Source organism: Heterodontus francisci, chromosome 26 (assembly GCF_036365525.1).
Source record: "Heterodontus francisci isolate sHetFra1 chromosome 26, sHetFra1.hap1, whole genome shotgun sequence".
NCBI lineage: Eukaryota > Metazoa > Chordata > Chondrichthyes > Heterodontiformes > Heterodontidae > Heterodontus > Heterodontus francisci.
The window spans coordinates 15,965,563-15,987,672 of NC_090396.1; the positions used below are offsets into that span (position 1 = coordinate 15,965,563).

General features: G+C 44.9%; 1 protein-coding gene across 2 annotated transcripts in view; it reads right to left on the reverse strand.

The window, feature by feature from the left end:
• Positions 1-2,384: 2,384 nt before the first annotated feature.
• sap30bp (SAP30 binding protein) overlaps positions 2,385-22,110 on the reverse strand; it is a 63,947-nt gene continuing 44,221 nt past the window's right edge. For both annotated transcript variants that reach the window (XM_068057848.1, XM_068057847.1), the window contains exons 5-11: positions 15,125-15,213; positions 12,075-12,166; positions 11,170-11,230; positions 7,384-7,435; positions 7,197-7,255; positions 3,245-3,329; positions 2,385-3,116 (exon numbers count right to left, since the gene is read on the reverse strand). In XM_068057848.1, coding sequence (XP_067913949.1) covers positions 2,935-3,116; positions 3,245-3,329; positions 7,197-7,255; positions 7,384-7,435; positions 11,170-11,230; positions 12,075-12,166; positions 15,125-15,213 — 620 coding nt within the window. In that variant the 3' untranslated portion in view covers positions 2,385-2,934. The remainder of the gene's footprint in view (positions 3,117-3,244; positions 3,330-7,196; positions 7,256-7,383; positions 7,436-11,169; positions 11,231-12,074; positions 12,167-15,124; positions 15,214-22,110) is intronic.

Here is a 22,110-nt window from a genome sequence, read left to right on the forward strand (position 1 = left end):
CCTCAATTCCCATATTGCCCAAAAATCACAGCCTTAAATATTCTCAAGGACTGAGCATCCACAACTCTCTGGGGTAGAGAATTCCCAAAGATTCACAACACTGAGTGAAGAAATTTCTCATCTCAGTCCTAAATGGCCAACCCCTTATCCTGTGACCCCTGGTCCAGACTCTCCAACAAAGGAAACAGCCTTTCAGCATCAACCCTGTCAAGCCCTCTAACAATTTTATATATTCCAATGAGATTTCCTCTCATTCTGCTAAACTCCAGATAATATAGAACCATTCTACTTAATCTCTCCTGATAAGACAGCCCTCTCTTCCCCGGAGTCAATGTAGTGAACCTTTGTTGCATCCACTCTAAGACAAGTATATCCTTCCTTGGGTAAGGAGAACAAAACTGTACATAGATGTGGCCCACTAAAGCCCTATAAATCTGCAGCAAGACCTCCTTATTTTTAAACTAAAATAAAAGCAAAATACTGCGGATGCTGGAAATATGAAATAAAAACAAGAAATGCTGGAAATACTCAGCAGGTCTGGCAGCATCTGTGGAAGTTCCGAAGAAGGGTCACTGACCCAAAACGTTAACTCTGCTTCTCTCTCCACAGATGCTGCAAGACCTGCTGAGTATTTCCAGCATTTCTTGTTTTTATTCCTTATTTTTATACTCCAACCCCCTTACAATAAATATTAACACACCAGTTGCTTTCCCAATGGCTTGCTCTATCTGCACATCAACTTTCTGTAACTTGGGTACATGGACACCCAAATCCCTCCGAATACCAATCTTTCCCAATCTCACCTTTTACAACAACTTCTATCTTGACATTCTTCTGACCAAAGTGGATAATTTCACACTTCCCCATATTATATTGCATCTGCAACCTTCTCGGCCATTCACTTAACCTGTCTATATCCCTTTGCAGCCTCTTTATGACCTCTTCACAGCTTACTTTCACACCTAGTTTTTTTTTTATCATCAGCAAATGTGATTTCATTATGCTTGGTTCCCTCATCTAAGCCATTAACATAGATGGTAACCAGCTGAGGCCCTAGTACTAATCCTTGCGATGTTCTGCTAGTTACAACCCTGGCAACCTGAAAATTACCTTTTGATTCCTATTTTCAGTTTTCTGCCTATTAACCAAGAAGGTTGAGAGGTGGTTTGCTTGCTGTTTTTACGATTCTAAAGTGTTTAGTTTAGTTTAGAGATACAGTACTGAAACAGGCCCTTCGGCCCACTGAGTCTGTGCCGACCATCAACCACCCATTTATACTAATCCTACTCTAATTCCATATTCCTACCACATCCCCACCTGTCCCTATATTTCCCTACCACCTACCTATACTAGGGGCAACTTATAATGGCCAATTCACCTATCAACCTGCAAGTCTTTGGCATGTGGGAGGAAACCGGAGCACCCGGAGAAAACCCACGCAGACACAGGGAGAACCTGCAAACTCCACACAGGCAGTACCTGGAATTGAACCCGGGTCGCTGGAGCTGTGAGGCTGCGGTACTAACCACTGTGCCACTGTGATCAAATAATGTTGGCAAATTCAAAACTAATCTGCGGAAACAATATTTCTGTGAGCTAGAGGTCAATCTATGGAACAACCTCCCTCGGGAGATGGTGGGCAAAGTTAGCATTGATTCATTAGAATGCAAATTTGATAGATTTCTATCAGAACATGCTATTGTGGGAGACAGTATCTGAGTAATTTGAGACATAATGTGCGGTAAAAGTAGCGAGGTTGGGAGGAAACAGGTGACTTTGGACCTATGGTTTCCAAAGCTCTTCACCTTTGGGAGTTTTCCTCCCGTCATGTCTGGGTCTGTTGTGCAGATTAATTGATAGATATTGATTGCTGTGATTTGTCAATAACTCAATTATCATTGAGTCATGTGACTATCAGGATGATAGAAGGTGAATGAGATGAACCTTGGTTTTTTCATTAAGTAATTCCTATGTTCCCATGTGTGGCACTGAGTCTCACGGACCAGATGGTCCCTGGTTCAATCCCTGGCCTGTGCTAAGTTACTTGATACCTGTTGGGGGGGGGGTGCGGGGGAAGAGAAAATGTCAGGCATGTTTCCTACTCCATCCCATTACCCCTGCTGGAAAAGATGTATACATGGGCACCAGGTGACAACAGAATTGGACTCAGTTGTGATGGCTCCCACAATCAAATAGCCTGCCAACAGTCTGTCTGGATTCTCACATTTGGGTAGGGCACTGAAGGACTCCCAATGACTTCCCAGCAGCAGTTAGCACTTGAAGCAGAAATGCAGAAAACTGGCAAAAACAAAATCCTTGTCATTTGACAGAGATCAAGTTAAAGGGTCTGTATGAGAAGCTGGATTCAGTTTCAGACAAATGGGAAAGTAAAAACTTTTTATATGTGTTTCCACACTGCCAGCAGTTTACAATGCATCATTATAATCATACAGTGTGCTGCGTGTAGTTACTCACCCACAGTTCACAACACACGTGCAACAGGCTACAGTGAGACACAAACAGAAAGCACCATCAATATCCAGATGTATGGGTTTGATTTGTGGAACTCAGTAATCCCCAGCTGTCCTGTTGCTTTGCGTCCCCCCTCCCTCTCACCCACCCAGCCCATTCCACCTCTCAATTCCCTCCAGCTAGCCAATTTACATGGTAAGTTACAGGTCACGATATATAGAGTTCAGACCCTCTCAGCACAAATTCCAAACAACGCTCCCCCCCTCATCAAGGATGCGTATTGTTTTTTAAGTTGAGAGTTTATGGGACACCATGAGCCCCAAATTGGGCAGTGAAGTGTTCTCCCAAGCTGTGCAGAGGTGAGGATCGGTTGTTACAAGTAGGAAGAAGCAAGTTCTAGAATGTGAACCTGGTCCCACAAGGGCTTAAGCTTCGCGGCTGTCCAGTGCTCCTGACCCGAGTTCATTGCTTAGCTTTCTTCACTATGGTCCCCACAGCAGAAATGACAGTGGTTTTTGCCCCAGTAGCGCTGGTGGTTACTGTGACGACCCCTGGTAGAGTGGCAGTGGTGGTGATGATTGTCGGCTGAGCTATTGTTGTCACGGGTACCGCAGAATCCCATTTACTTTTCCGTTTCTGAGAATCTGTAGAGAGGAGGGAGACGGGGCAGGTTAAAGAGGAAATTTGCCTGCATTGCACTGTAGCAGCAGAAGTGCTGACTGCACCAACCCTACTTGGAACACACGTGATGGGTTCTTGCCCCACAAGTTACCTGCCATGGTTGTGCTTGCTGTGGTTGTAGTGGCTGTGCCAGAGCTGGTGTTGGTTCCTGTTTTCGTTCTGGTCACAAATTCAATCTAAAAAAAAAAGAGTAAATCAAGTACAACTATAGAGATACCATTACATGACTGGGTGTATTTTATAAGTCATTAAATAGCAGTGGGGAAGATATAGAGGAGCAAATTTGTACAGAAATTACAGAGAGCTGCAAAAACTCGAGTAGTGATACTGGAGGACTTCAATTATTCTAATATAGACTGAAATACTAATAGTGTTAAGGACAGAGAGGGGGAAGAATTTCTGCAGTGCATGCTTCGACTCTTGCCTTTTGTACACTTCCCCTTCAACTGCTTCAATCCTGCTCTGTGGAACTCTCTCACTTTGCCTCTCCACATCTCTTTCCAACTTTCAAAATGTTCTCAAACTCTTCTTTTCAACCAAGCTTTTGGTCACCTCCTAATTCTTGCACAATTGCTTGTCTGCTCCTTTATTAATTTTTTCCTTCTCTACACCCCCACCCCTGATAAAGCATCTTGGATGTTTTCATGCTAAAGGAGCTCTAGGAATGCAAGTTGCTGCTGACTAACAGCACCTTTTGAATTGAATACTTAAAATGATTGAATGAGTCCCATCACTTTTAGAAGGTATTCATCAGTGAGACAAAAATATTTTTGGATCGTGACTTGCTAGCTGTCTCTAAAGCAGTCATAGTTGCATTTGGAATTTGACCAAATAGTTAGAACATAGAACAACACAGCACAGTACAGGCCCTTCGGCCCACGATGTTGTGCCGACCCTTTAACCTAAAAGAGAGAAATCTTTTACTGTGTATATCCTAATACAATATTGCTTGTTCTATTGGGAGCAGGCTCGGGACAGGTATAACTCAAATTTAAACAATAATTGGTTCAGTTTGTATTGACTCATTTAAAAATTTGTGTGACTTAACTAAAATCATTAAAGTCCTGGCAATTCTTTTCTGAAATATGAAAAAGAGTGATTCGAGCTAATAAGGTAGTTAAAAAATCTCAGGAGACAGCTGGGATGTTTTGGGATAAACACCTTGGGGCAGTAAAGGCACGAGATAAATACGTTGTTGTTGAGATGTGTCAGATGTGGCTTACTTGCACCCCTGGAGGAGAAGGTTGTGGGTTCAAGTCCCACTTCAGAGACTTGAGCACATAATTCAGGCTGCCCCTCCAGTGCAGCACTGAGGTGGCATGTTAAACCAAGGCCCCTTCTGCCCTCTCAGATGTACTAGATCATGTGGCACTATTTGAAGGGGAAGCAGGGAAGCTCTCCCTGGTGTACTGGGGCCAATGTTTATACCTCAATCAACATCACTAAAGTAAATTATCTGAGTGTATCTTGTTGCTGTTTGTGGGATCTTGCTGTGCCCAAATTTTATTTTATTTTTTATTTAGAGATACAGCACTGAAACAGGCCGTTCGACCCACAGAGTCTGTGCCGACCAAGAACCACCCATTTATACTAACCTCTCCAGTAATCCCATATTCCCTACCACCTACCTACACTAGGGACAATTTACAATGGCCAATTTACCGATCACCTGCAAGTCTTTGGCGGTGGGAGGAAACTGGAGCACCCAGCAAAAACCCACACTGTCACAGGGAGAACTTGCAAACTCCGCACAGACAGTGCCCAGAATTGAACCAGTGTCTCTGGAGCTGCGAGGCTGCGGTGCTAACCACTGTGCCGCCCATTGGCTGCTCCGTTTCCGACATTACAACAGCGACCACAATTCAGAAGTAATTAATTGGCTGTGAAGTGCTTTGGGATGTCCTGAGCTCATGAAAGGTGCATATAAACACAAGTCTTTTTACTTTACTTTGAGAATACAAGAAGAGACAAGTCGATTGATATTCCCCCCCAAAAAAAAACAGAGGAACCGTATAGAAAAAAACCCAGAAAATACTGGAAGTACTCAGCAGGTCAGGATTTGTTTGATCAGGTATTTTGTATAACTTGCTTTCACATCGACATCTCTTTCTTCAGCAACCATCCCAGCTCGAATTTATTCCACCTGGATTCCAATTGAAATTCCAACCTTCATGTTTCGATCCACCCATGACGATGACAGATATCTCGAAAACATTCAGCATTCCTCGAAATACTGCTCTCGTCTGCGATCCATACTCAACGCCATGCCCTGCCACATGCTCACTCTTGACATCTCTCTTCAACAGCACTATCTCAAAGCTGTCCTGATCCACAGTTCCGTTTCATCCTTCACCTCATCTGGCATTTTAACAAAAACTTTTTTTCTTCTTTTCAGGTGTCAGGGATTGCAAACATGACCTGCTGAGTATTTCCAGCATCTTCTGTTTTATTTCAGATTTCCAGCATCTGCCGTATATTGCTTTTGTGTTAGAGGGATTGTGTGTATTTAAAAGTTATCTACAAAAACTTAGGTTAGTTCATAGACTTGTGATCTTTTATTATATTAACCACACAAGGAATTAGAAAAAAATTCTACTCTAAATATATAATCACATTATCAGTTACAGTATTAGTTTTTTGTTTAATCATTTTTCATGGTTTTAAGCTTTAAATGAGGTAGGCATGTTCTTCTAGAATGAGGACTTAACAGCAATTGTCAAACAGTTACTTGGCTGCGCCACCAAAAGCTGGTCTAGATGTTGAGCCAAGGACAGACACTATTGGAGGTACAGGGAGTTACAACTCATCAATGTCAGTGACCTAAGATACAAGAGTTGTAAGGAGGTTTGAAAAGACTTAGAAACTATATTTTTTTCAAATTAGGGAACTCTTTTTGAAGCGTCAAGTCAAACTTCCTTTTCTTTCCATTCCCATTAACAATGGAACCATTCCGCAAGAATACAAATTAAATCATAGTTCAGCAGTCACTGGAAACTAATCTGCTCTACCATGAGGAGGTGGCAACAATCACTTCAAAAAAGTGTGTTGTGTTACAGCAACTGTTTGCTTGTTCTTTTCGAAACATAGAAAATAGGAGCAGGAGTAGGCCATTCGGCCCTTGACAAGGTCCAGTGTTGTGTTATTTTGCTGTCTGCTGAAAACAAGCAGCAGCAACTGCAGTAATCAGAGGCAAGCTACGGGTTTCACCCAGATAGCAGGGTGAAGTAAAAACGCTCTGTGGGTCTTTGGGAGGGAGGCTCACAGTCCAGAATACCCTGAATCAAGGGAGTCCAAAAGATGTACATTGAATAATGTTAACCCCAAATACCCCAGCTATCTAGAGAACATATCATCTGCAATAGAGCTTTATGTCATTAATTCAATGGCTGGAACTTGCTGGTTTGGGGTGCGTGTTGGAAATCAGCCAGTCTTCCAGTTCCTGATGACTATATAGTGATTCTTGCTAATGCACCCACTCCATGGTTTCTCGCCCGATAGATGATATAGTGGAGCGTGGTCAGTGCAAATGGGACATTAGTACCACACTGGATAGTTTAGTTTAGAGATACAGCACTGAAACAGGCCCTTCGGCCCACCGAGTCTGTGCCGACCATCAACCACCCATTTATACTAATCCCACACTAATTCCATATTCCTACCACATCCCCACCACCTACCTACACTAGGGGCAATTTCTAATGGCCAATTTACCTATCAACCTGCAAGTCTTTGGCATGTGGGAGGAAACCGGAGCACCCGGAGGAAACCCACGCAGACACAGGGAGAACTTGCAAACTCCACACAGGCAGTACCCGGAATTGAACCCGGGTCGCTGGAGCTGTGAGGCTGCGGTGCTAACCACTGCGCCGCTGTGCCGCCCTAAAGTGTTGTTTTAACTCAAGTACATGGGGGACTGGGAGTACTCAAACTGGGATTAAGGCATGTCGTTATGGCCGAGGAAATGGAATGTTGCTTTGAAGCTGGCCTTGCCGTTTCCTGTCCCAACAGCTTCAATGGTGTTGTTCTAGCTGAGCTTCACTCACCTTAGTCCGCTCCTTCTTGGCTTTCTCTATTTTGTCCATTTCTATTTTCTGAGCCTTGGCTGCAAGAGGAGAAGATGATGGGGTGTGAGAATGGGGCAGAGTATGGCACTGCCAAAAGACTGAAAGTGATCAAAACAGGCGCATGCAGACAAGGTTGTGCTCGCTATGGGTTCCAATAAAACATTACCTAAAGCTTCATAGTATGAATCCTCTGACCATCCATGGGGGTCAAACATGTCCTGTGGAGAAAGTCACATGTCAAAGATACTGGAATAATACACTGGAACACTGCCCTGCTCTGAATGGTACGCTGCTGTATACATTACAGCAGATGCATATTTACCACATCATCATTATGCTTTACTATAGCCAGTGTGAGCGTAGAAACAAATCTGAGCTCAGGAGGCGGTCATTTGGCCCTTCAAAAGTACGTTGTTGGCTGGAAAGCACTTTGGGACATCCAGAGGAAGTGAAAGGAGCTACATAAATGCAAGGTTTTTCTTTTTCTTTCTTTGTTTGTTTGTTTGTTGCCTTACTAAGTTTGGGCCTCTGTTGGGACAGATGTTTCACAGCCCGATTCTACCCCACCTTCTCTACAATTTAAAGTCGGACCCCATTTTGCACCAATGCCCACTCTGGAAAAGCATCGCACATTCCGCAATCCCTCTGCGTGAAAAACGTTGCTTCTAAATTCCCCATTTATGCATCTTTGTAGCTTATCCTGAAATCATCACACCTTGTCTCCGATTAGCTGTTTAGGAGAGTAAGAGGCAACTTGATTGAAATATACAAGGATCCTGAGGGGTCAGGATAGGGTGGATGTGGAAAGGATGTTTCCCCTTGTGGGAGAATCTAGAACTAGGAGTCACTATTTAAAAATAAGGGGTCGTCCATTTAAGATAGAGATGAGGGGAAATCTTTTCTCTCAGAGGGTTGTGAATCTTTGGAACTCTCTTCCTCAAAAGGCAGTGGAAGCAAAGGCGTTGACTATTTTTAAGGCAGACAGATTCTTGATAAGCAAGGGGTGAAAGGTTATTGGGGGTAGGCAGGACTGTGGAGTTGAGGTTACAGTCAGATCAGTCATGATCTTGTTGAATGGCAGAGCAGGCTCGAGGGGCTGAGTGGCCTACTCCTGCTCCTAATTCATATGTATGTTTGTTTGTATGTAATAGAAATCACTTATGATTACCTTGTCTATTCCTTTTATTATTTGAAAAGTTCTATCAAATTATCCCTCAATTTCACAGCTTCACCTCAAAGCAGACCCTTTAACCCAGCTGTGTTCACAGTAAATGCGTGCTGCACTTCCTCCAGGATTATTATAGGGAGGAGTCCCAAAATTGCACACTGCATTCGAGATTCCCAACCATTGACTTTGTACTGAGTGATCATGATCCCCTTGTGTTTCCAGAACAAGGAAGACATGATCCAAGATTATTTTACTCATGACAGAAAACCATTTTATTGCAGCAGTGACAGGCTGTCGTGGGAATTTCAATGAAGAGTAATGGTGCATGGGTGAAATGTTTGCACTAAATTTTACTTCACCTGTTAAAAATCCCTAGAAGTGCAATTCTAGATTCTTTTAACCAAACTTGGCTTGTGGTTGCTCGTGTGTTACTGCTGGTGCAAACAATCTGAGATGATTAATAAAGAAAGAAAGGCTTGCATTTCTATAGCGTCTTACACGACTACCAAACGTCTCAAAACACTTTACAGCCAATGACGTACTTTTTAAGTGCAGTCATTGTTATAATGTAGGAAATGCGCAGCCAATATGCACACAGCAAGCTCCCACAAACAGCAACGTGACAATGACCAGATAATCTGTTTTAGTGATGTTGATTGAGGGATAAATATTGGTCTTCTTTGGAATAGCAAAATGGTATTTTTTTTATTTACATCCACCCGAGGGGGCAGATGGGGCCTCAGTTTAACATTTCATCTGGAAGATGGCACTTCCGACAGTGCGGCACTTCCTCAGTACTGCTCTGGAGTGTCAACATTGATTTTTGTGCTCAAGTCCTGGAGTGAGACTTGACCCCAGAACCTTTTGACTCACAGGTGAGAGTGCTACATACTGAGCCACAGCTGATACTGAGTAGCATCACACAAGAAGTGTATCACATGAGGTCAGGGGGTCAGTGAGTATAAGAGTAAAAAAAGTCTTACTGCAAATATATAGGGCTTTGATGGGACCACACCTAGAGTAACGTGTACAGTTTTGGTCTCCATACCAAAGGAAGAATATACATATCTTAAAGGGGGTGCAACAAAGGGTCATTACACTGATTTATGAGATGAGAGGGCTATCGTATGAGCAGAGTTTGAGTAGAATGGGTCTGTAATTTCCAACGTTTAGAAGAATGAGGTGTCATCTCATTGAAACATATAAAATTCTGAGAGGGTTTGACAGGGTTGATGCTGGGACAATGCTAGACGAGTCTAGAAATAAGCCTCAGAATATCAGCCATTTAGGACTGAAATGAGGAGAAATTTCTTCACTGAAAGCATTGTGAATCTTTGGGGATTCTCTACTTCAGAGGACTGTGGATGTTCAGTAGTTGAGTATATTCAAGAACAAAATCGACAAACTTTTGGGCACGAAGGGAATTTCAAGGGACATGGCGATAGGGTGGAAAAGTGAAATTGAGGTAGATCATCAGTCACGATCGGATTGAATGGTGGAGCAGGCTTAAGGGGCTGTATGGTCTAGTCCTGCACATATTTCTTATGCTATTGTTTGGGGTCCAGAGCTTTTACCTTGCCCAGACTGATGGAATAAGTCTCCTCTGCTGGCTTCGAGGGTTCAATGTGAAATGTGTTGGGCAGTCCCAATGGACCAACAATAGAAAACGACATTGAATACAGCCCTCAACTGAAAATCTCACTCATAACAGCTTTACTCTGTATCTAACCCATGCTGTCTGTACCTGCCCTGGAAGTGTTTAATGGGACAGCGTAGAGGGAGCTTTACTCCATATCTAACCTGTGCTGTACCTGCTTAGGGGGTGTTTGATGGGGACAGTGTAAAGGGAGCTTTACACTGTATCTAACTGTTTTTGATGCTAAACTCTGGATGCCAAATCAGAAGATCTCTCAACTTGATGCGCACAGAATAAAAAACGACATGAAGCTTTCTAAAATGGATTTGTAAGAAAACATTAAATGAATGTCGTGACAACCCTGAACCTTACTCGTGTGCAAGAGTACCACCTCCTTCAGGCACACCACTTGCCCCTCTCTGCATTTTTGTGCAGTAGTCTTTCCTGACTCACCCTTGGTTTATTTCAATGCTCTGAATACAGCAGCAGACAAGAAAGGGGATCAGAGGGAGGTGGGTGAAGACAAGGTTTGATCCACTGTATTTCAAACTTGGACAGGTTTCTTTTTTATTCAATCATGAGATGTGGGCGTCGCTGGCCAGGCCAGCATTTACTGCCCATCCCTAATTGCCCTTGAGAAGGTGGTGGTGAGCTGCCTTCTTGAACAGCTGCAGTCCATGTGGTGTAGGTACACACACAGTGCTGTTAGGAAGGGAGTTCCAGGATTTTGACCCAGCAACGGTGAAGGAACAGCAATATAGTTCCAAGACAGGATGTGTGTGGCTTGGAGGGGAACTTGCAGGAAACCTGTGCAATTCAATAAAGTGTAAAGCCTTTATCTCACTGGATTAAAATCAAGAAATTATCACACTATCTCCAACTCTAGTTCATTCAATCCCAGCACCTCAGAACTGTAGAACATCTCACCTCCCCACATCGCTCCTTGCTCTTCCAATCATAAAGCTTTGAAAAGTCAGGTCTGCTATCATGTCATCATTTCCCGATTTACCTCGTATTCCTTCCTATTTCAACCCTCGCTTATGTCATGCGGTAAGAGTCTGTTGCCATAACCTGAGTTTCTCAATGAAGGGAAGTGAGGCACAGTGTAAACAGTCAGCAGCATCTGTGCTGAAGAATTGAACACATACCTTTGGATAGTTTGTGCCGAGTTCATCAATGCCACAGAACTGGATCAGTTTTTCATAAATGCTGAAAGATACAGAGAAGGAAGCTGTTAAACCAAAGCATACATTGTGCTGACACCAGCATGTACCTACATCCAATAATCCAACATATCAGCTACAATCTCCGAGAATACCTCTCCCGACTGCACCCAGACAGCAGGGACCCCTCTTCCAAATCACAGCCAGACAGCAGGGACCCCTCCTCCAAACCACAGTCAGACAGAGTGACCCCTCCTCCAAACCACAGCCAGACAGCAGGGACCCCTCCTCCAAACCACAGCCAGACAGCAGGGACCCCTCCTCCAAACCACAGCCAGACAGCAGGGACCCCTCCTCCAAACCACAGCCAGACAGATTGACCCCTCCTCCAAACCACAGCCAGACAGAGTGACCCCTCCTCCAAACCACAGCCAGACAGAGTGACCCCTCCTCCAAACCACAGCCAGACAGAGTGACCCCTCCTCCAAACCACAGCCAGACAGAGTGACCCCTACTCCAAACCACAGCCAGAGTGACCCCTACTCCAAACCACAGCCAGACAGAGTGACCCCTACTCCAAACCACAGCCAGACAGAGTGACCCCTCCGCCAAACCACAGCCAGACAGAGTGACCCCTCCGCCAAACCACAGCCAGACAGTGACCCCTCCTCCAAACCACAGCCAGACAGAGTGACCCCTCTTCCAAACCACAGCCAGACAGAGTGACCCCTCCTCCAAACCACAGTCAGGCAGTAGGGGCCCCTCCTCTAAATCACAGCCAAACAGCAACGAGACTTCTCCTGAACGAGTCAGAAAGCAGTGAACCCTTCTCATTCCAACTGTCCAACAGGAAACAGACTCATACCGGATTTCTGTCCAAGCATACAGACCTGGGGTTGCGGAACTCCTTTTTCCTCTGAATGATGTTGTTCATGTCGAGGCCTTCATTCAGCTTTCTGTCGTAGAGCTTCTGAATTTTCTCCTGTGAAGCACAGAATGGAACAACTAAAAGTGACCAACACTCAATGGGCAATCAGAGCACAGAATTTCTCTGTACATGCACAAGGCTTTCACCAGGATTAACCCCTATCTCGCTGTAGGCCAGGGCCTTCTCTGCCTCACTGGAGGTTGTTGGGGGGGGGGGGGGCGGGGAGGGGGCATCAAAACAAATCCTAATTACAACTTTGTCTCACACTCTCATATGTACGCTTTCCAGCATCGAGCCCTTTCCACTGCATCTTGATCAGGAACAGCAACCGTGGCCGATTCTGCAGCTCTCGAGCCCAGGGACATTGCCAATAATTGCAGTGTCATCACTGTGGTCCCAGCTCAGATCAGCCAAACCCTGGGATCAAACCAGGCACCTTCCTGATAGGTATGACTCAGTATTATGCAGCTTGGCACCTTTCGCTAATGAGCCACTAAGGGCATTTCTTGCAAAGTTTCATCAAAAGTTGGCAAATGATGAGAAAGCAGAAGGTGCAGAAATGAAGGCAATACCTCATATTTGTGGGAAGTAAAATGCAGATCCTTATTTTAAATATTCAGCACGAGGGGCAAAGAGCAGCAACTACACCAGCAGTCTCTTCAAATGAAAGTGATTCTTGGATTCGAGAAGGATGTTCTGTGGCATTTCCCACTCCCGGTCAATCTCGGCGTGGAATTGGACAGAGCCCACACACAGATCCTGCTCACAGCTTCTCGACATCTAACATTAGCTAGCACCAACTCTTCCCACACTAAACTCTGGTCCTCTTGCCTTAGGCTCTAATTTTGTAGGTGTGTTGGGGTTGGTTGAGGGGGCAGTGGGGATGGGCTGGTGGCAGTCAATGCCTCCCTCCATCTCCTACATGAGAGTTTGGTTTGGGGTGTGTGAGACAACAGGATATGTCGACAAGTACAAACTCCACACACCTGCCTGACATATTCCTCACCATTGGCCAAGCTATTACTCACTGTAAACATTGCAGCCTCGAGCTCGTGGGTGTGTTCGCGTAGCGCTGACTGAGAGAATGAGCCGGACACTCCCAAAGCATTTTGATAGTTTATGGGATTTCTGATCATGTTTTTTGTTGGGGGTGTTTGGGGTGGGGGGCAGGTGGGGAGGTGGTGGGGAAGGGAGAGTGAACTCTCTGCTTTCACTTCCACCCCACCTCCGCTGGGGAGCTGGACTGTGTCACACTGCTGGGTTCTGCTGTTACTGCAGAGATATACACTTCAGAATGATGGGACGAGCTCCTTGTAGTTCCCTTAATTTAATAAAGGGGTGCAATCCCAATGCCAGACTGCCTGTAAATGGCAGCATTTAACTTCAATCTGGGTTCTCAACAGCTGTAACAGAATTCATTAATATCAGAAGAATTAAAAACAACAACTTGCATTTACATAGTGCCTTTAAAATAGGCTTTTCACAGAAGCGCACATCAGACAAATTTTACACCGAGCCACATAAGGATTATTAGGACAGCTCACCAAAAGGTTGGCCAGACAGGTAGGTTTGAAGGAGATTCTTAAAGGAGCAGAGAAAGGTCGAGAGGCGGAGAGGTTGAGGGAGAGAATTCCAGAGCTTACAGTCCAGACTGCTGAAGGCACAGCTGACAATCGGGTTATTAATTATCAGGTTCTCATTTGTGATTTTGTTCATTTTCAGGGCTGATTTTACAGGCTGGCACCATGTGATAAGCCACAGAATGTCCCAAGTCCAAACTCCCATCTGTGCTGAATCAACAGAGCTCAGCCTTCTCAACCAGGGCATTCTAATTGGCCTCAGAGTCACTAAGCAAGACTGGGGCATGGGAGGTGGGGATAAAATCAGCCAGGATTCCCACTCCTGATCTCTAGCCGGTGACTCCCTAATAAGAAAATGCTTGTAGATGGTCAAGTGCAGATAAGAAATTCGGAATAACTGAACAAAATAAGACTAACGGCAATCCAATTCACCTCCCAACTGTTGAATGATACGACTATAATGGTGTTAATGGTTTTGTTGACTGATTGTGGCAATTAATCTGGGTTGGACCGAGCTGTGATGTTCCCCAGTTCAGTGATACTCACTAGCCCGGCTCTCACACACGAGTAGCTGGTGTATTGCGACCAGTCTGGGTGCCGCATTTTAGGAAAGTCGTGAGGGCATTGGAGAGAGTACAGAAAAGATTCATGAGACTGGTTCCAGGGATGAGGAATTTCAGTTATGAAGATAGATTGGAGAAGTTAGGACTGTTTTCCTTGGAGAAGGCTGAGAGGTGATTTGATAGAGATATTCAAAATCGTGAGGGGTCTGGGCAGAGTAGATAGAGAGAAACAGTGCCCACTCGTGAAAGGATCGAGAACGAGGGGGCACAGATTTAAAGGATTTGATAAGAGAAGCAAAAGTGACATGGGGAAAAACTTTTTCACGCAGCGAGTGGTTAAGGTCTGGAATGCGTTGCCTGACAGTGTGGTGGAGGCAGGAAAAGGAAGAATGTGCAGGGTTATTGGAAGAAAGCAGGGGGATGGAACTGAAGGAATTGCTCTTTCAGAGAGCCAGATACGATGGGCCAAATGGCCTCCTTCTGCACTGTAACAATTCTGTGAAGAATGGCCATCAGGTACAGATAATGCCAGCAGACGGTTGAAACTTGGCTTCAGGAGAAAGGAGGAAATTTTGACAGGAAAAGTGCCTGGGAAATAAGTTTTCATTATGGATGAATCAGCTCATACCTCTCACCCCATGCTTGCCCACAGATTGTGCAAGACTATGAGAGAGCGAGCGATATAGGATTCACTCCCGCACAAAGTATTTACACACCACACAAGCTGGGAGTTGCTAATTAGATTTAGGACAAACAGCAGAGTTCCAATGAAACATTTTTAAGCAAACATCATGCCATCTTCCCAATCTGACCCTTGGTATCAGCAGCGCCGACTCATTCCCCCCTCCTCCTCCAGCTGTGCCTTATACCTGTAAGTGATTAGAGCATCTCCCCATGGGCTCAGGAGGCATTTTGATGTCATCAGGAGACATGTTCCTCACTTTTTCTGAAAACGAAGCTGAAAAGAAAACAAAAGCTATGTCACCAGTATGGATACCACAAGAGGAACATGAAAACCCAAAAACATTGAGCTGCCTGAATACATGCCCCAGAAACATCATTGAAACATACGGCACAGAAGGAAGCCATTTGGCCAATCCCTTCTGTGCTGTCCCTTTGAAGGAACAGTTGTGCTTAGTCCCACATCGCCGCCTTTCATCCGTAACCTTGTAAGTTCGTCAAGTGCCTGTCCATCTCCCTTTTAAAATTTTTAAGAAATCTGCTTCCACCAACTTCAAAGTGACATCTCTCAATGGAATAAAATTCTCATCTGCACTCTAGATCCTTTACCAATAATTCTGAATCTATGAGCTCTTGTTATTGACTCAGTTACCAAAGGGAAGAGGGTTTTTCTCCATCTATTCTGTCAAAGCCGAAGATCATGAAAACATGCTTGAGCAGACTACTTTCCAATCCTGGGATGTGGGCATTGTTGGCACGGCCAGCATTTACTGCCCATCCCTAGTTGCCCTGAGAAGATGCTGGTGGGCCTGTTCCTCGATACAACTGAGTGGTTTGCCCGGCCACTTCAGAGGACAGTTAGGAGTCAACCACGTTGGTTAGGGACTGGAGTCACAAACAAGTCAGACCAGGTGCACATTAGTGAACGAGTTGGATTTTTACGACAATCCAACAGCTTCATGGTCATTTTTACTCGTACCAGCATTTTAAATGCAAGATTTTTTAAAAATTGAATTCAAATTATGCAACTGCGATGATGTGATTTGAGTTCACACTCTCTAGATCATTAGTCTAGGCCTCTGGGTCACGAGCCCAGTAACATAACCATTATGCTACAGTATCTTATCAGAGTGTGTTATGTGTGGAAAAAATGATGGAAAGAAATACAGAAGGCCAGATTAAAAAGAAAAATTCTCACAGCTCGACTGAAAAGTCAAAGTTAAGTCATCAAAAATATCTCGGCAAAGAGCAGCAAACAAAGGGAGTTTCAGTGTGCTGGACTGATCTTTAATCCTTATGAATACTCGGGGCCTGCTGTCACTGTAAGGAGTTCTTGTCTGTAATTAATAAGTAAATCAGCAGCCCTTAGCTTGGATTACATGCTCCATTAGGCTGCACTCTGTCTGACACTGTATAGCACAGGCACACATACACAGACATATTTACAAACACACAAACAAATATGTATATACACACATATATTCAAACACGCAAACACGCATACACACACACATAATATATATATATATATAATATATATACACACACATATATTCAAACACACAAACACGCATACACACACATAATATATATATATATATATAAATAATATATATACACAAATATATTTAGTCGCTTGATCAACAGCCAATTGTGTTTTCTTTCTGCATTCTGATGTTTGAGTGAAGTGACGCTGTTGGATTGTTACTGGCTGGAGTGGACTGGTTTACATGCTTGTTACAAGAGCCACACCCTGCAGCCAAACCAGCCATCATGCATGAAGAAGGTCTGACAGCTTTAATTAATCCAGGACACCCTGCTCTCTCTCTCCCCCCTGCGTCCCACCTCCCTCGTGCTGTAAGACTGCCCTCAGTGTCTGAGCGAGTAGGGTCCTGCTCAGCCGGCTGTGGGAACAAGCTGTACACTGCCATTGGAGCTTTGCCCAGTGTAGTTAACTCTGCAGGCTGAATGGAGGCAATGCTCAAAAGAAAAACAGCTTAAAAAAAACAGCCATGAAATAGCGGACAAAAGCCTGGTATTCGCATCGCCATAGTAACCGAGGTGAAGGCTTGGCCTCCTGCTCAAATCTAGCACATCAACAAGTCACTATGCACAAAAAAACATCGTTGATTCAGGAATGGAAATTCAAGCAGTGCTAGAACTCCTGGGAATCACCCACAGCAATAAAAAGAGGGCACAAAGGAGGGTGGGGAGGGGGTGACAGTGGAAGTCTCACAGCAAAGGATCAAACAAGCAGAACTGCTGATAGGCAGCCACTGTATAGGAGAAGTATCACTCACTGTTATTTAAGATGGGTACAAGCAGGTTAGTCAGGGGAAGGGACATCGCTGACAAATTACACAAGGTGGGGTACAGGTGGACTGGGCAGGGGAAGATGCAAATCCTGATTTTATTTGAAAGTGGTGGGAAGAAATGACATAAAGGATGAGAGGCTGGGAGGATGGAACAGAGTGGGAGAAACGTGAGCTGGTGATGGAGCAGAGAGGAAGATGGAGGATGTGAATGGGCAGGTATAGACTGAGGAAAGAGACATTGAGAGTCAGTCATTTATTTTGGAGGAGAGGGAAGTTCAACAGCACACGCAGAAGATCTTCACTTGGAGAGGCAGGGATTGATCAAGGATAGTCAGAATGGCTTTGCCAGGGGGAGAGCGTGTCTAACAAATTTGAGCAAATTTTTCGAGGTGGTGACTGGAGGTGTAGATGAGGGTAAAGCAGTTGATGTAGTCTATATGGACTGCAGAAAGGCTTTTGATAAGGTCCCACATGGGAGATTGGTTAAGAAAGTAAGAGCCCATGGGATCCAGGGTAATTTGGCAAATTGAATTCAAAATTGATTTAGTGGCAGGAGGCAGAAAGTTATGGTAGAGGGTTGTTTCTGCAAGTAGAGGCCTGCATCCAGTGGTGTACTGCAGGGATCAGTGCTGGGACCCTTACTGTTTGTAATGTACATTAATGATTTAGACGTGAATATAGGAGGTGTGATCAGTAAGTTCGCAGACGACACAAAAATTGGCGACATCCTAGGGGGTGCAGAGGGACCTTGGGGTGCTTGTCCATAGATCACTGAAGGCAGCAGCACAGGTAGATAAGGTGGTTAGGAAGGCATACGGGATATTTGCCTTTATTAGCCGAGGCACAGAATATAAGAACAGGGAGGTTATGATGGAGCTGTATAAAATGCTGGGTAGGCCGCAGCTGGAGTACTGTGTACAGTTCTGGTCACCACACTATAGGAAGGAAGTGATTGCAATGGAGAGGGCGCAGAAGAGATTCACCAGGATGTTGCCTGGGCTGGAGCATTTCAGCTATGAGACCAGATAGGGTGGGGTTGTTATCCTTGGAGCGGAGAAGGCTGAGGGGGGGACCTGATTGAGGTGTACAAAATTATGAGGGGCACTGATAGGACAGATAGGAAGAAACTTTTTCCTTTAGCAGAGAGGTCAATAACTAGGGGGCATAGATTTAAGGTATGGGGCAGGAGGTTTAGAGAGGAATTGAGGAAGAATTTTTTCACCCAGAGGATGGTTGGAATCTGGAACACACTGCCTGAAGGGATGGTAGAGGCAGGAACCGTCAACATTTAAGAAGTATTTAGATGAACACTTGAAACGCCGTAGCATACAAGGCTACGGGCAAAGTGCGGGGAAATGGGATTAATTTGGACAGGTGCTTGATGGTCGGCGCAGGCACGTTGGGCTGAAGGGCCTGTTTTTGTGCTGTAAAACTCTATGACTCTAAGAGGGGGGAATAGGGGAAAGCGGAGTTCCTGAGAGTGGGGCCAGGGACAGAAGGTGATGTTAGGCTGTCTCCAGGAGGAAACCCCCTGAAACAAGTGTCCGGTAGCATTGGCTACCATAAAATAATGCAGCAAACTGTTCCTCCATAGAGAGCTGCAGAGACTTCTGTACCTCACCACAACTGGAGATGGAGCATGGATTTTTGCTGGTTATAGAGCAGGTAGCTAAACATGTTGGAAACTCTTGATTAACATTTTTTAATCCATCCAAGTTAAACCGAGGCCCGTCTCCCTGTTCAGGTAAATGTTTGAAGATACCATGGTGTTAGTTGAAGAAGAGCAGGGAGTTTTCCCCGTGTCCTGGAGCCAGAATTCCTCCTACAACCAATACCACCAAAAGCAGATCTATGGGTCATTCACCTTATAATGTTGTTTGCAGGTCACTGTTCTATGCACATTGGTTGCCTACAAAACAAACATGACTGCACGCTAAAATAATTCATTGACTCTGAAGCTCTTTGGGTTGCTGTGAAAGACACAATAAAGTGCTATGTAAACCCAATTCCTTACTACATAAGTAATTTTTGTGGCAGATTGTCTTGCTGTGATGGCTGGGTCAATAATACAGCGTTTGACCCGATACTGAGCCATGTAATGCAGGAAGGTCCCAGCTCTGATCCTCAGCCTGTACTATATTAGCTGATTCCTCCCCCCTCTACTTGCTCACTACCCAATGATTTCTGCTGGAAAACTGTGCAAGCATGGACACTGTCTAGACAAGATCGGGCTGTGCTGCCCAACAAAGCCAAATAGCTGACGCCATCGAGGCTCACACATAAAAGAATGGCCGCTTGGATGGAGAAAATAGACAAGCAGGCGGTATTACTGAATTAATAGTCGCTGACTTTACTGGCAGAGAGCTGCACTGCAGAGAGGCTGAGTGAGGACCACACTCTGGGCAGTCAGCAATAGAAGCTGATGCTTACAATAACTGAGTGCTTGCATTCCCACTCGGACAAGCTACTGAAGCACGTGTAGGCGGAGGGGCTGGAATGTTGCTGCAAAAGCAAGCCTGCGAGACCAGGCACAGCCTTGTGCACAGTTCCCAGGAGTTTTTAAAAACACCATTCCCCAGGCATGCTGGGGCCCCCAGATCAAACGATTAAACTCAAATAGCAGATCCGATCATTTCAGAAGAATATTGCTCATATGCAGCACAGCCACCCTCAGGCTCAACTGAAATACACACTTGACATTTGACTGTGGACGTCTCAGACACTGAGCTCTCTGTTCCGCCCACAGACAAGCTTGGTACTTCCCTGCAAACACTCCCGCTTCTGTGTCACGGACAGTCTGGCGGGCCTGTTTGTAAACAAACTCTCCACATGCTGGGCACTTCATGGATGAAGGAAGGATGACATGATTTAAACCAGGCCCCCACGCAGGATTTTGAAATGAATATGGGAATAAATTAAAAGTTTACCACTGCAAATGACTGCCTAGGTGGGACATTCTGGACCGAGCCTCCTGTCTGTTACATTCTCTGAGCATGGCCCCATCAATCCAAAACTGAATGAAAGACAGACAGATTTTCTAATGCCTTTCACAACTTAAGGATGGTTCAAAGTGGTTTACAGCAATGAAGTGCAGTCACTGTTGTAGGAAATGTGGCAGCCAATTTGCATACAGCAAGCAGCTACAAACAGCACTGAAATAATGATCCGATAATCTGTTTTAGTGCTGTTGTTCGAGAGACAAATATTGGCCAGGACACTAGGGAGAACTTCCCTGTCCTTCTTCAAAATAGAGCCACAGCATTTTTTTCTATCCACTTTAAGGGGCCTCAGTTTAAGGTCTGTTCCGAAAGAGACAACTCCAATTGGAGTGTCAGCCTAGATGTTGTGCTCAAGTTTCTGGATTGGGTCTTGAACCCACGACCTCCTCACTCAGAGGCAAATGTGCTATCACTGAGCCAAGCTGCTGCATGAACAGGGACAGTATGTTAAAATGCCAGCGATGAGCATGGATGATCGGGAGCTTGCCAATTTGGGTACAATTCTTTTAAAGGCAAATATTTAGAAAATAAATACTTATTGCCCCATTCCTGTTGGGCATAATTACTAATCAGATGGGTGGTCACCAAAGACTCCCTTCACCATCATCCCCGTAAAGAGTGCACGCTCTACTCCCCCACCCCTCCGCCCCATCCCGCTGCTTGCTGCCAAATTGAAAATTGGAGCATTTGTTCTTGACCCAAAATTGCCCATCCCCTTATGTGTTTTACTCATGATTCAAATTGAAGGCCAAACCACAAAAAAACCATTAACAACTGCTGTGACGGTGCCCTACAGTTGCCTGGGTTACAGTTTGTAGTCCCTGGTTCCTTTGCAGAAACTGTGGGGTGTATGTCACAGCAGTCACGGAATTCCTTTAACCAACTGCAGGTCCGTGAAATTCCTGTATTCAAGATTTTCTTTACCGCAAAAGATTGAGTGTTTCTGCTACCTGTTAGGAGTAATTTTCTGTCAATAATTGGCTGATTTGGTGAGCAGCCTGTTTACTCCTATCTCACTAGAGTCAGGGAGGCTGAAGCATCACATCTCTGCCCTTGCACCTCTTTCAGGTGCCTGTGGGTATGCGTGAGCCAGCGAGCGTTGGCTGGCACTTTATTGCAGTCGAACTCAATTGTGCCCTCACCCGACATCCATACATGAAGAATGGAGGCATGGATGAAGTCCATTAGCTCCATAAAACAGTGCATACAGAGGCATGACTGAACTGCATCACAGCTAAAATCAGATGCAGGAGTATGAGCAGAGTGAGAGAACAGTCTGAACATTTCAATGGCAGTTCCCTGGTGCATTTATACAAGAAGTCTGCACAGCACCTTCTTCCCTTGCATTCGACACTCTGGAGCATTTGCACAAAGACATAATCGGACACCGTTTGCACCCTGGGGCCAAATTCGTTTGTGACAAACACTCAAAGTAATAGATTCACATGGGATTAAATGCAGCTGGGCACAAGGGACTACCATGGCAACATACTGTGCTCTGCATTTTAATCTTCCCCACTTTTTCACTTAACTTTACGACAGTCTTTCTTCCTTTCTTTGGCCCTGGCACTTTCCCAATCGCACCCATCTCGATTGGCAAAAGAACCCAGGTGTTGCGAAAACAGACTCAGGAATTTGTTGCCTTGGCGACTGCACCAATTCGGGACTTCCTGCCAGCTACAGAAGATAAAAAAGTGCAGCCTGGAGCAGCCACTCCCACCCTGAAGGAGCAAGTTGCGTTGTTCATCGGGAACCGCACCCAGTACGCAGCCTGTCCTGCTAAGTTAGTCTCATTCATCAGATATACACTGTCACACTACAAGAATGCAAGGCCGCAAGATATACCTAAAGCAGGGAGTG